At 31.0% G+C, this 15,834-nt stretch overlaps 1 protein-coding gene across 1 annotated transcript; it reads right to left on the bottom strand.

Annotated features, from left to right (window-relative positions):
• Window positions 1–13,316: 13,316 nt before the first annotated feature.
• Window positions 13,317–14,514, bottom strand: LOC105875612 (high mobility group protein B1). The gene has a single exon (XM_012772770.3). It carries the CDS (start codon window positions 14,430–14,432, stop codon window positions 13,785–13,787), a length of 648 nt encoding a protein of 215 aa, XP_012628224.2. The 5' UTR covers window positions 14,433–14,514; the 3' UTR covers window positions 13,317–13,784.
• Window positions 14,515–15,834: the final 1,320 nt, after the last annotated feature.

Here is a 15,834-nt window from a genome sequence, read left to right as displayed (position 1 = left end):
TATGCCAAGAAGAAAAAACAACTGAGAAACACTGCCTTAAATACTAATGTAATTGTCAGTAAGAAATTTCATTATCACATTTTAAATTATTGCAGAAAAAGGTGTCTGCAGACCTTATCTGATTAGTTTTCTAGATTTGCTTTAACTGTAGCAAAATACAAGAAAACCTTGGTATAGACATACAATCTGTGGATATCCTTTTCTGCTTGCTGTTGTCAACATTTAAAATATTTCCTTTCATTAGAAAAGGTAATTTTTTTCTAGAAATGTATAATTTGCAAATGCTTGATTTGTATTAGAAATAAATGTTTTAATTAGAATCAGGATAATTAGAATTTATAAAACACTTTAACTGCTTATCTCTTTTTAAAATAATTGAGTTCTAATTCATGAAAATTAGCTTAAAATTGGTTTTTGGTGGCCAATAATTGCTTGCCAATAGAGAGTGAGAGGCCATGTAGGCCCTTTGGAGGTGCTGATAGAGAAGTTATAGGGAATGGAGAGGAGGACATATATTTACCTATTATTGCATAGCAAAAATGAAGACCAATATATTGTTCAATTAGACAAGACCTCATTAGAAGAGTTAAATTTGTTTCTAGGCTATGCCAATGAAACCATAAAACACAAACTCAATACAACACAATACAATTTTGACTACAGAGCAATGCAACCAGTTCAATGATACTCTTGGTGAAATTGCATACAGTTTGTTTTTTGCTTAGACAAATAACAGAATTCAATAAAAATGATTTATTTAAGTAAAACATAAGCTATAGTAACTTTTCAGTCAAAAATTGAATATCAATGATATATATCTTTCAAGGCCCATCTTCTCAATAAAGCCTTCCATGACTATGCAAGCCCTCAAAGACTTTACGAGATAGAAAAATTTATTCTAAACCAAAATGTCAATAGTTGCAAGTAATTTGTTATGAATAACAAAAATCAAGAAAGCTTAAAATGATATACTTTAAGAAGAAAACAATTTTTATGGAAGATCTGCACCTATTTCTCTGCTGACAATGTTCCCATTCACTCATATGTTGATAACTTTATTATATCAAAGAAAAAGACCATAATGTTTTACAGAAGTTGTTCATCACCCACAGTGTTTATTCACTGGATTGTGTGGGCTGGTAAAATTCCTGTGTGTCTCATGCTGGATAAAAGCTGAGAAATGCTGATATGACAGTTTTTGTTTGTGAAGTGTAGGGTATCTACTTTTCAATTGGACTGTAAATTCTTCCAGGGAAAGATCCATGTCTTCGATTTATTTAAATACCAAGTATAGTGTTAGGCATATAGCAGTCCCCTAAGAAACAACAGACCCAGGCCAGCTATTGTAGACTTGTTAATTGCTACTAGAAAAGCTGAATTACAAATAATCTATTTTTCAAGCCTGAGGGGGGAAAATAATAGATGTATAAATACTGGAAAGTAACAGGAGGTGCTAAAAATAAGAAAAGTTTCTGGGATCTTATGAAAAAATTAGAAATGTAAATTGGTTGAATAATTGTAAAATGCAATTGGTAAATATAAGTTGCCTGAAAAAAAGTTCACAGAGAATATTCAGCCTAAAAATATAGATTTTTAAGTTAAGAGTAAGGATGATTATTCACAATTAGATATATTTACCTAATATAATTTAAAAATAGCTTATTTATCTATAAAAAACAGAAGTTGACTGGCTGAGAGACTGCATAAAACAGCAGAGTGTAGCCATTAAAGGCACAAATTCTAGAGCCCAATAGCCAGGTATGTAACCCAGCGCCACTTCCTATCTGTGTTACCTGCAGTAAAATAAGCAAAGGTTGGATACTCTATTCATTTCTGCTCCTCAGTAAAGTGGTGACAACAATATTACTTAGTTCATTGAGGTATTGTGAGGTTTATGTTAGTTGATAAGTAAGAAAGCACTTAGAAGATTGTTAGGCCCATGTTAAACTCTACATAATGTTCACTGTTATATTTATGAGTACTGTCTTATGTCACCCTTCATTTAGCATTATACCAATGACTAAAAAAAGTACTTAACAGATGAATACATGAATCTTCTACACACACACACGTATATATAAAGACCTCACACATGGACATGGACATATATACATATGTGAGGTAATGACATTTTAATTAGATGAGTGACTATTATCAATACAAAGCATACATTTTCAGATCTTATAAGAAGTTGATGCTGAAAAGACCTATATAAAACACTGAATTTTATATCATTTGATGTATATGTGTCCCAGATTTTGTAGAAAGATAAGGTATTCCCGTAGTTAATATTATTTTCATCGAGTTATCAACTTTTTTTGAGTTTAATGATATAATCTCCCCTAAAATGTGTTTCTGACAATAACATTCTTTTGTTTTAGAATGTTTATTTTTACCTTAACCAACAATTTTTTTGGGTCAATATGTGGTCTAAATTCATAAATTTTTTTTTCTTCCAAATCATCTGAGGAAAATTGGTAAATGTTATTAATAATATGTGTGTGTATTTATATTTATTCCAAAATATGTATTTTTCAAATGTTATCTCAGATGAACACTAAAATAGTAGTGGTAGTTAATCATGAGAGAAGGGATTAAAAATGACTTTTTTGTTTTGGTATTCTTTGTATTCTTCTTTATTTTCTGAATTGTTTGTATAATGCTGGATTTCTTCCATAATGTAATTGTTGTCAAGCCAATAGTTCATTCAATCCAAGGTCTTCAGAAAATGGAAATGGTTGCCAAACTTGATCAATATCAAAGGAAGAATATTTTCTCAAATTCTAAATTTTACTTACGTTTCTTTTACATCATGCATTTATTTAAACATTTTGGGAAATGATATTTTTAGCTTGCATTAATACTTGAATATATAAAATACAGGATATAAAGCACTTGGGAATATTTAGTACATTCATGTTATACTTTCTTATTATTTAATATTAGTAATAATTATACTTGCTTTATTACTATGCTACTGATTGGGTCAAGGGGTCTAATTGGTTGGAAATTTAACTCTACAGTTTACTTTCTACACTTTAGTATGCCAAGATTTGGTGATGTTCTAGATGTTAGGCATAAACCCCTCACAGACAATTTCCTTCAGGATTGAAGCATGTCCAGTCTGTTTTATTAACTGGCCCACCTGACTGTGAATTCACTGAAGGGCTGGAACTATGCTTTATTCACTCTTACATAACCTATCAACTGGTATTGTGCAAGGCATATGGTACCCACTACATAAAGTAGAAGTTTTCACATGCTGTCTTTCCTGATGTGTGCTCACAATCAGGCACTTTACTAGACGATTAGGATAAATCAGTCTTCCATATCTCAACAAATAGCAACTTCCATATCTCAATGAATAGCAATTCCATCCCTAATTATCATTTTTCCCTCATACCCCACAACCTATCCATTATAAAATACTCTACTCAGCTCCACACCCCAAACATCCAACTCCTCATTACATTCATTGTAGTCTCAACCTCATCAAATCTCCCTTGAATCACTACAATCACCTCCTGTCTTCTTGCTTCCATCTCTGTCCCTCTTCATCCTATTCCCAATAGTGCAGCCAGAATCATTTTCTTAAGACAGAAACTAGATCACACTCTGCCTTTTTCAGAACCATTATCAGCTCCTATTTCACTCAATGTAAAAAGCTAATGGCACACAAAGGTCTAGGTGATCTTGCCTCATAGCCTCTCTGATCTTTCTACCTACTGCTATTCTCCCCATTGTGCCCTTCTCTTCAGCCATCCTGCCTCCTTTCTCCCAGTGAACACTGCAGGAGCCTTAGGGCTTTTGCACTTGGTCTGACTATCTATACAGCTGGATCCTTCACTTCATTCAACATTTTACTCAAATGTCACATACTGAATGGGGCTTATCTTATTCATACTACTCAAAACTGTAACTTCTATCTCCTTGCTTGTCGTTCTGGTTCCATTTTCTAGCTCTATTGTTTTTTTCCAACAACTTATGACATTCTAGCATAATCTGTATTTTGTTTATTAATATATTTATTGTTTATTGTCAACCTTAGCCTGTTAAAATATGAATTCCTCCAAAGCAAGTATTTCATCCCTTTTTTCCCTGATTTATCCCAATTGGCTAGTAAAGTGCCTGAAACATATTTGTTAAAGGAATTAATTATAGTCTCTTGATTATTTAAAGTGTTATTGTCTCTATCATTTGTAGTTTGAGTATATTTTTATTAAGGTGTAATTACTGCCTTATTTTGTATATGCTTGTGTTTTATTTCAATTTCAACCCAAGCTCTCATTGATCTTGTGGTCTTATGGGACTTGATATTTATGTAACCACACTGACTATATCTTTGCTTCATAATAGAGAGTACACTGCTAGGAAAGTCAGAGAGATATGATTGTTGAGATGGAGCTCAAACAATGGGAGCAATCTTTGAATATGCTCTAAAAGTAGTTCTGATAGTATTCTGTTTCTTGAGTGTATAATTGATAAAATGAGATACTAGATTCTTAGCACTTCATTGAAAGAACCTGCTTTTAAGGTTAACTAACCAGGTAAGAATTTCTGAAACTGTTTTAAATTAGCTTTTGTGAATGATAAAGAGGCTTTAAACCCATGGTCTATCACAAAAATAAACTGTTTACCACTAAGATTAATTTGGTTAGTAAATATAACCCTAAACAAGGTAAATATTTATAATTGTTGACTGTACAGACAACCGAACAAATGCATAAAATAACAAAAACAGTAAATGTTTTTATATGAAGGGCACGTTCATGTTAGATGGTAATAACATTTGCTCTTCATGATTATAATGTAATGGACATGTTAAATATTCATGTTAATTAATTTTCACAAAAGTTATAGTGTTGGTATTAATACATTTTTGAAGGATTTCTCTTTATTTCCTAACTAAGTAATGAACGGGTGAAATCTGCACGCCCTTTCTTCCCCCTTCTGTCTTTTAAATTTGTCAATATCTTTCAACAACTCTCTTCTAATGCCCATACCTTCCTCTTATGAAATCATCCATTTATTTTCATTTTCAGTATTTTCTGATTTCTCAGATGTAATTCCACTTCACTGACTTTAGTCTTCACTGGACTTAAATATATATACTTTCGCAGTCCAGACCTTGCCATGCTTTCTGCAACAATAGCACTTAAGTTAATGATTACCATCACCTAAATATAGAGTTTCTTTTTTAGTATAGCTTTATTGAAGTACAACTGATGCACATTAAAATGCACATACATAAGTTGTATTATTTGATAAATTTTGACATACAAATATACCTGTGAAATCATCACGTTTAAGATAATAAATGTATTGTATTCATCAACTTCAAAAGTTTTCTTTTGCCTCTTTGTCATACTATTCTCCTCTTCTTTCCTTCTCCCATAACCCAAGACAACCACTGATTTGTAACTATAGGTTAATTTGCATTTTTTAGAATCTTACATAAATTGAATCATATATGTCTATTTTATCTATTATTTTTGTTTGGGCTGCTTCTTTTCACTCAACATAATTACTTTGAGATTCATTTATATTGTGGCATGTAACAATAGTTTATTCCATTTTATTGCTTAGTATTATATCATTGTATGGATACATGACAATTTTTTTCATTTATTCGCTGATGCGCATTTCATTCATTCCAATTTTGTCTAATTTTGGGTCACTACAAATGAAGCTGCTATGGACATTCATAAGTGTTAAGTGTTTGTATGGACACGTGCTTTCATTTTCTTGGGTAAATACCTAGCTTGGGTCATGGGGTTGGATATGTTTACTATTTTAAGAAACTGCTACACTCTTTTCCAGACTGCACCATTTTGTATTCCTACCAGAAGTTCGTGAGAGTTTTAGTTATATGGTCACATTTTGTATGATCATACTTTTAATTTTCGCTATGCTAGTGATGCATGGTGATTTCTAATAGTGATTTAAGTTTGTACTTCTCCAATGGCAATGTTATTGAGCATCTTTTTATGTATCATTTGCCATTTATACTTTTTTTCTGCTAAACAATTTTGCTCATTCTTCATTGTGTTGTCTTTTTATTTAACTGTAAGTGTTCTTTATATTAATATATTCTAGTCTCAAATCTTAAGTTGGATATATGTTTTCAAAATATTTTTTACCTTTGGCTTATTTATTCTTTTCTTAATAATGTTTTTGATGAAGTCCTATTTATTGATTTTTTTCTTTTATGGAAAGTATTTTGGTGTTGTATTTAGGAAATCTTTGCCAAATCCAAGGTCACTAACATTTCCTCCTATGTTTCCTTTTAGAAGTTCTATAGTTTTAGCTCTTATATTCTCTGTATGACCATTCCAAGTTAATATTTTGTATGTGGTAGGAGGCCAGGGTCAATATTTTTTTCTTGGAATTTAACCCTTCAGTTCTTCCTGCATTATTTCATGAAAAGATTATCTTTTCCCATTGAATTGACTTGGTGCTTTCGTCAAAAATCAATTGAAGATATATATGTGCAGGTCTATTTCTGGACTATCTATTCTGTTCCATTGACCTATTTATTTATCTTTATGCCAATATGACACTGTCTTGATTACTATAGAATTTTAAGAGATCTAGAAATCAGATATTGACTGTCCTCCAACTTTCTAAACTGTTTGATCCTTTTGAGGAGTGTTTAGCTTATAATGATTAGAACTGAGTAAGCTTTAATGTATGGCTGTTTTTAGCAGATTTCTGAGGCAATTCCTGACTATGCCACATTACACTCTGTGAATTATGATGTTTTCTGCTATAGTTGGTGAGAACACAGACTATTCCCAGCCTTAAGTGACCTTTAAAGACTTTTCCTTCTCTTCTTTTGGGGTAGTTCTTTCCCTTAGGTAGTTTCCTTATGTACATGTGCTGATCAGTTCTCAGCTGAAGACTCAAGAAGGACCATCAGTAGATCTCTATAGCTCTTTCTTCATGTGCAGTAACCTCTTTTCTGGTTCTCTGCCTCACAACTTCAGCTGTTTTAGACTCTCAGCCTCTCAGTTCTGTCTCCTCAACACAGGATGACCTCTGGGCTATACCTGGGTTCTACATCTCTTTGCTGCAACCTAGATATTCTCTCGAATGACAATCATGGAGCTCTTTTCAGTGGTATTCTCTCTCTCAGGGATCACTGTTCTGCATTGTCTACTGTCTAACATCTAAAAACCATAGTTTCATATATTCTGTCCATTTTTTAAAAAAATATTAGGTAGTAGGATAAATCTGGTTCCAATCATCCCATCTTGACTGAAAATGAAAGACCTCTATAGAGTTTCTTAATGTCCTCAAATCCAAAGATTTAAAATCCAAAGTGATCTCTTTATACCACTCACAGCTAGAATGAACTTAGATCTTACTTGAAATCATCTTATTACTTTATGTCTCACCTCATATTCTACCTCTTCTTTACTTTATTCCACTTTATTTACTTTTCAGTTTTTCTTCTCCTTCAATCTTAAGCATTTATGATCTGTGATTTCTTGACTCTCTCTGGTAGCTCCAGTCTGTTAGTATCTTTTTATTTCTATATTCTTCCTAATTCTGCCTGGCTATCATTTCAGGTAATCTTTAACAAGATAAAAATGTTATTGTCATATTTTGGTTGTTTATTTTTTCTGATTCCATAGTGTATGGTTTACTAAAGTTGGCTAGAAAATTTTTGACACATATAGTTGATGTATGTAAAATAAAACCATCTAAATTTAAAAAATACTGAAATCATACAAAGTATCTTCTCTAAACACAATGGAATGAAGCTGAAAATTGATAACAGAAGGAAAACTGAAAAAATAATCAATAGGTGGAAATTAAATAACACACTCTTAAACAACCAAAGGATCAAAGCAAAAACTACAAAGGAGATTAGAAATGAATAAAAATAAAAACATAATATATTAAAACAACATATTAAACATAACATAAACATATTAAAGCTTATGGAATTAAACAAACATAGTAATGCTTAGAAGAAATTTTATAGCAATAAATGCCCACCTTAAAAAAGAAGAAAAATCTCAATTCAATAAGCTAACTTTGTACCTTAAGGAAATAGAAAAAAGAAGAGCTAACTAAACCCAAAGCCAGTAAAAAGAAGAAAATAATTAAGTTAGATTGGAAATGAGCAAAATTGTAGAAAAACAATAGAGAAAATCAATGAAACTAAATTTTGTTCTCTGTATCAACAAAATTGACAAACCTTAAGCTAGACTGACAAAGAAAAATAGAGAAAATGCAAATAACTAAAATAAGAAATGAATGAGGATTCATTACTACTGACCCTACAGAAATAAAAAAGAAATATAAGAGAATGCTATGAACAATTATACACCAACAAATTAGATAACCTAGATGAAATGTACAAATTCCTAGAAATATACAAATTGAAAATGAGATACTAGAACTCCCTTCTTTTGCTATAGAATAGGGCCAGAAAACTGTGGCTCTTGAATCAATCAAGCCCTTGGCTGGTTTTGTTTGTTTGTTTGTTTTTTACAGTCTTAAAGCTAAGAATGGCTTTCCCTATTTAGAGGGTATTTACATAAAAAAAGAACAAACAAACAAGAATGAGGAAGGTCCTGTATCTGGTCTGCGAAGCCTAAAATATTTTCTATCTGACCCTTTATAGAAAAAATTTTCCTTCCCTTGCTGTAGAAGAAAATATCTGAAAGCTTTGGGAGATAGGAATTTTGGAATGAAACATTCTCATCTACTGTAAACCATGTTCCCCCTGGAGGTCCCAGAGAACACTTCCTTTCCAAAGATTTTAAGAAAGGCACTGAGGAAGAGAACACCAGTATCCTTAAATGGCTTTTGATGGCTGTCTTTAGAGGTTAAATATAATGGTGGGAAATGGACCATGAAAAGGAAGGGCCATATACAGTAGTGGCTCTTATCTGGCAGAGACGAGGAAGATAAAAGGATACAATGAGGAGCTGGGTATTCTGATACGCGGGATCTAGGGTGATGTCTAATCGATCCCGGAGTTTAAAAGAATTAAAATAAGTGAACTACAAATCACACTGTTGCTTAATCTACACAGTCTGTTTGATAGGCTGAAGTTACTTTTCTTTTGTTAGTTTAACAGTGCAAAAGGTTTCTAATTTTTCTGCACTGTCACAAACACTTGCTATAATCCGAGTACAAAATACTTGCCCATTTGATAGATAAAAACAGTATTTCATTATTATTTTACTTTGAATATTCCTGGTTAGTAGTGGGGTTGGCACTCTGTTTATTGACCATTACATTTTCTGTTTTTGTGATTTGCCTGTTGATAGTTTTCAGTACTTCTTAAAAAAATGAGCCATTTGTCTTTTTCTTACCAATATTCATCAATTTAATAATTTATTTTGAGCAATAATTTATTGACTTGACAGGGTCCAAATATTTCTTTTAAAAATGTAGTCAAATTTATTACTTTTCTTATTTACTTTGTTACTTTTTAAAGAACTTATTTTACTCATTTTAGTAGTCTTTTCATGTTGAAGAAATTCTTCTATACATTCATGACACAAAAATATTATATATTTCTTTTAATATATTTAATTTTTTCACATTTAATACTTTCATTTATTTGGATTTATTTTTGCTTTTGTTTTGAAAAGCATAAGTTAATTTTTTAATATGCAAACAAATTACCCAGCCATCTTTTCCCCAAAGATTTTTAATGGCCTACCAAATTCCTCTATATATTTTGCTCTATTTCTTGACTCTTTATTTTCTCCATTTGTTATTTCTCTCTCTCTATGCAAATATAAAATTGCAAATATTATATTAATTATTATAACTTCATAGAAATCTTAATATCAAGTAGTGAAAATTCTCCATCTTGTATTGGTTTTGCATATTTTTCATTGCTATTTTTTGACACTTTGCTTTTATACATGATTTTTAAGTTCTATTTTTCAAGTGCCAAAAGAAATTGTTAGTGGATTTTTATTATAAATTCAAGAAATGTATAGATTAATTTTGTAAAATTTGACATCTTTATTATTATGTTTCCCTTTCATAAATATGATGCACTTTAACATTCATTCAAATCTTTCTTTGCTTCCTTCAAAAATATTACATGTTTATCCTTAAAGTTTCATACATCTTTCCTTAAATTTATACCAAAGTACTAGAAAGATTTTGCTGTTATTTGAATAGCATGTTTTCTATTAAATTTCCACATAGTTAAGATGAGTAAATAGAAATGCTCTAACTTTTTTGTGTTGATTTTCTTTCTGAAAACTAAAATAGACCTTTCTTATTAGTTGTAAAATTTACCCATAGATTCTGTTGGATTTTATATATGAAAAATGACCTTATTATGTAATATCATTATTTCTAATTTTTATAACTTGTATTAAATTTAATTGTCTTAATGCACTGGCTAAAAATTTCAGGAAAATATTAAGTGGTACAATTAATATTGGGAATCCTTCTCTTATTATAGATCTCAAAGGGAATGCTACTAGAGTTTTCTATTGAATATGGCATTGTCTGATTTTGTTTAATTTAATCATTTTTATTCCTGAGTTTCCCCCATTAGTCAATTTTGTAAAAAGTTACTTAGCAAAATGTTATGGTTTACTCACTTAAGGTGAATTGTATGAATACATTTATGAGGTTTAAATATTGCTTCATTTTTTAAGATAAACCTTCCTTGGTCAAGAGTCAATATTATTGTTATTTTTCAATTTATGATTTTATTTGTTAAATTTTATTTTGAGTTTTTGACCTATATAAATAAATGTGATTGCTTAATAATTTTAATATAATTCTCCAGTTGATTTCAAGTTTCTTTTCATTTCACTATAAGAATTGGGTGACTTCTGTATTTTTTTTGAAACACTTTTATAATCTAAGAAAATTTATTCCTTAGAATTTGACAAAACTTTCTTTCAAATTTAAGCTTTTTGTATTCATTGTTGGGTATTAGATTAGTGATGTTTGATTACTAAAATAATATCTTTAATAATTACTGATTTATACTGGTTTTTTATTTATTCTCTATCAGTTTTCAAATTCATATCTTCTACAAAATCATCCAGTTCATTCTTACTTTCATTTTTATTATAGGTTTCCATGCAGTTTTCTTCTATGATATTATATATTTATGGTTATATCTCTTTTTGTGTTTCTATAATAATATTTGTGCCTTCTGCTTTATAAAATCAATTTTGCTGGATGCTCATCATTACATGGTTCTCTGGGGAATCAACTTTTGGTTTTATTGAGCTTCTCTCTTTTTTGTCTTTCTTTCCTACATTATTTACTTCCTGGTATTACTTGTATTGTTTTCTTCTATTACATTTCCATGAGTCTGTTTTATAACACTTTTTCCAGATTTTGAAGTTGAATACTTAGCTTGCTTATCTATATATCTAACTACCTACCTATCTCTTTATTTAGAGATAGATGTCTCAGGCTGCGGTGACTTCTATCTCTAAGTAAATAGATAGGTCAAATTTTTATAAATATTTTATTAGTGCTTAAAATATCAACTTGATGCATTAGTTTCTGATAATGGTTTATTAAAATCTCCAAGTGTAATGGTGGATTTGTCAATATTTATTTTGAAATCATTAAGTTTTCATATATTTTTTTCAAGAATCTCCTTTGTGAATATTCAAGTTCATGCTTACTATTTCTTGCCGATGGATTCTGCAGTTTTCAATATTAGCATCCCCATTATTTCTGTCATTGCATTCACTGTTAAATTATATTTTGTCTAAAATTAATACTGTAATGTAGAGTAGCTTTTCTTCAGTATTTCCATCAAGAATCTTTTCATCTCTTTATTTTCTGTGCTGCTTTAATGTAGAATATAACTTGATTAAACACCCACACATCTCAAGCTAATATCTAAATTTTCATGTAGAAATTTAATCCATATAAATGATGGTCATTTAGTTCTATTGACTTAGTGCATTTTAATTTGCTTCTTTTGGCTTTGTTCTATTTTTCCTTTTATTTGATGTAAATAACCACTTCTTTTTTCATTTTACTCTGCTTGTTTAGAAAAATAATTACTCTTATTTTTAACATACATATTTATTTATATATAATATTAATAAAATTTCAAGCAGAAATATTCCTTTTCTTATTTTTCTTGTTAGTACAATTGTGAATGATATTCAAATCATTTTGAATCAACTAAAAATTAATTTTTGTCTATCAGTCAATAGTTATTTAATTTAACAAAATATTTTATGATGACTTAGCTCACTATTGGTACATACAACCAAATTTTTCCATCTACATTTGTCCTTTTTCTTCTTACAGCTTAAATACAATGAAGTACTGTCATTTGGTCAGTTATTAGGAGTTTATCATCAGGACAACAATTATTTATTTGTAGTTAATATGTATTATCTTTGAATTTACTTTTATTTACACTGGTGAAAATTTGTAATGTTCTTTAATTTGAATATATTTTTTTTCTATAGTTCTGAAGACATCGTAGCCTCTACATTTTAAATAGTGCTGGTCAGCCATTCTATCTATTTCTACTTCAAACATTGCCATAAAATAATAGCATCTACTGTGTATGGTGTGGTTTGCCAACCATTTCTCTGAACATTTTCTGTTTCAACTAACTTAATCTCACAATAATCCTTTGAAGTACAAATTACTATTTTCACCATTTTACACATAAAGAAACTGAAGTAGTGATATTATAGAACATGTCTAAAGTAACCCAGATAACCTGGCTCCAAATCTGTTTTCTTAATTGTGAGCCTATTTGACTCATTGTAGAATTTATCAATTTTATTTTCTGTCCATTTTCACTGTCTTTTCATATTTTTTAATCTCTGTGCTGCATTCTGTGTAAATTACTTTATATTATCTTCCATTTCATTAATTTTCTCTTTAGCTATATCTAATGTAGACTTTAGTAATATTTATTGAATTTTCTTTTAACTGTTATTTAATTGATATATTTCTCATTTTCTGAATCTTCATTAGTTCTTTTCCACATCCATATGTTTTATATTCATATCTTCTTGATGGTATCATTATTATTTTATCTATATTTATGGATATAGTTCTTCCTTTGAGACTTGTAAGCATATTTAACTTTATAAAAAATTGAAGCACATTTTATATATGATAAAATGTAAATAAATAATTGAATTAATTTTGCCATACACACATGTATTCTCAATCAAGACAGGTTGTTTCTACTACCCCTAAGAGTTCCCCTTTCCAGTTAATACCCACTACAAATATTAACATTAATGTATTAATATTAAATTCTAATTTATATTATTAAAGATTAGTTTTGCCTGATATAACTTCATATACATTTACAATATGTATTTTTTTTTTTTTAATAAAAAAAATTGTATTTACTTAGAAGCATTCAGAATGTCAACAAAACAGCTGCAACTTTTTTTTTGCAATTACAGAGTGGTATTCAGTTAACAGAACAACAATTATTTCGTATAAGCTGCATCAGAGACAACTGAAGATGAAAAAACTACCATCCCCATATATAACTAATTTGTGCTGTGCACCAACAAGAACCTGCTTTAAATTTCCATGCCAATTTACAACCCCCATACTGTACCAGGCAAGGTTAGTGGCTATTGAAAATACCACCAGGACAGGGCTAGCTAAAGACACATTCGGTAGTGTGTTAACTATACAAAAAAAGACACTGTACAGTTTAAAAACAAATCTTACACAGCCTTACATTTCAATTTTTTTCTTTAAAAGGAGTGAGTTGTGTACAGGGGGGTTAAATGCTTTATAGACAAGAAAAAAAAAACTGCGCTAGAACCAACTTATTCATCATCATCATCTTCTTCTTCATCTTCATCTTCTTCATCTTCCTCCTCCTCTTCATCCTCTTCATCTTCCTCATCTTCCTCCTCTTCCTTCTTTTTCTTGCTTTTTTCAGCCTTGACGACTCCCTTTTTTGCTGCATCAGGCTTTCCTTTAGCTCGGTATGCAGCAATATCCTTTTCATACTTTTCCTTCAGCTTTGCAGCCTTCTTTTCATAAGGCTGCTTATCATCTGCAGCAGTGTTATTCCACATCTCTCCCAGTTTCTTTGCAACATCACCAATGGAAAGGCCAGGATGTTCTCCTTTGATTTTAGGGCGATACTCAGAACAGAACAAGAAAAAGGCCGAAGGAGGCCTCTTGGGTGCATTGGGATCCTTGAACTTCTTTTTTGTTTCCCCTTTAGGAGGGATATAGGTTTTCATTTCTCTTTCATAACGGGCCTTGTCCGCCTTTGCCATATCTTCAAACTTTCCTTTCTCTTTAGCAGACATGGTCTTCCACCTCTCTGAGCACTTCTTAGAAAACTCTGAGAAGTTGACTGAAGCATCTGGGTGCTTCTTCTTGTGCTCCTCCCGGCAAGTTTGCACAAAGAATGCATATGATGACATTTTGCCTCTCGGCTTCTTAGGATCTCCTTTGCCCATGTTTAGTTATTTTTCCTCAGCGAGGCACAGAGTCGCCCAGTGCCCGTCCGGCTCTCACTTGCCCCGGCGCTGTCTCTCACAATATGTATTTTTTATGTTACCTTGTTTTAATTAAGATGTTTTTAAATTTCATCAGTGTTATTGCATATATCAGTAGTTCATTTCCTTTTACTTATGTGAATATATCATACCATAGTTACCTATTCTCATTGGTGGACATTTATACTGTTTCTAGTTTTTTACTATTATAAATACGCACTATAAATAAGTTTGTGCAATATTTTGTGGACATACATACATTCTTATTTTTCTTGGACATGTACTTAAGAGTGGCATTGATAATTCATAGAATAATATATGCTTCTTATTATTAGAAAATGTCAAAGTGTTTTCCAAAGTGGTTGTTTCATTTTACAGTACCACCAGAAACATAGAGGAGTTTACAGTGTTCTATGTCTATGCTAACATAGTATTGTCAGTCTGTAATTTTACCCATTTAGGTGGTTGTGTGGTATTATCATAATGTTGTTTTAATTTGCATTTCTACTTTTTACAATACACATAATGCCACAATGAAAAGAAATTTCTACTTGAGCTCACTGTACTTCTATTTTCTGTGTACCTGTTATTTTTTAGCTCAATGATAAATATTAACTTCTGACTGACCTTAATTCTCCACCAATTGTGCAAACATTAATATATTAATCTTTCTAATGAACAGCTCGCTTCATGCTATTCCCTTGCCCAGAATCTTCCAGTGATTTTCTATTACCCACCAAATTATCTACTCCTTAGACTTGTTTTGAACACCCTTCCCAATGTGGCCCCAACTTATAATTTTCTGGATTATTTCCTATTCTTTATTTACTTATTCAAGGTATATTTATTGAGTGCTTTCTAAACACCAAGCCCTATGTTAGGCACTGAGGGGCAAAGAATAAGCAAAATCAAATAGTCTGCTATGGTCTGAATGTTTGTATGCCCCCAAAATTCATATGTTAAGATCCTAACACCTAAGGCAATTGTATTAGGAGGTGAAGCCTTTTGGGGGACTGATTAGATCATGAGGGCAGAATACTATTAGTGTCCTTATGAAAGGGGCCACAAAAAGCTGCCCTGCCCCTTCCATCATGAGAGGATGCAGTGAGAAGATTCCTTTTATGAGAAATGGGCTTTCACCAGACACCAAATCAACCAGTGCCTTGATCTTGAATTTCTCAGCCTCCAGAACTGTGAGAAATGAATGTTTATTGTTTATAAGCCACTCTGTCTATGGTATTTTTGTTTTACCAGTCTGAATGGACTAAGACATAGTTTCTCCTTAAAAATGGTATAAACTCTGGTGGTTGAACTTTGCATTGATATAATGATCATACTAAACAAAAACTCATAAAATTACATT

This window comes from Microcebus murinus, chromosome 2, assembly GCF_040939455.1.
Source record: "Microcebus murinus isolate Inina chromosome 2, M.murinus_Inina_mat1.0, whole genome shotgun sequence".
Classification (NCBI taxonomy): domain Eukaryota; kingdom Metazoa; phylum Chordata; class Mammalia; order Primates; family Cheirogaleidae; genus Microcebus; species Microcebus murinus.
This window is presented reverse-complemented; position numbering and strand designations above follow the sequence as displayed.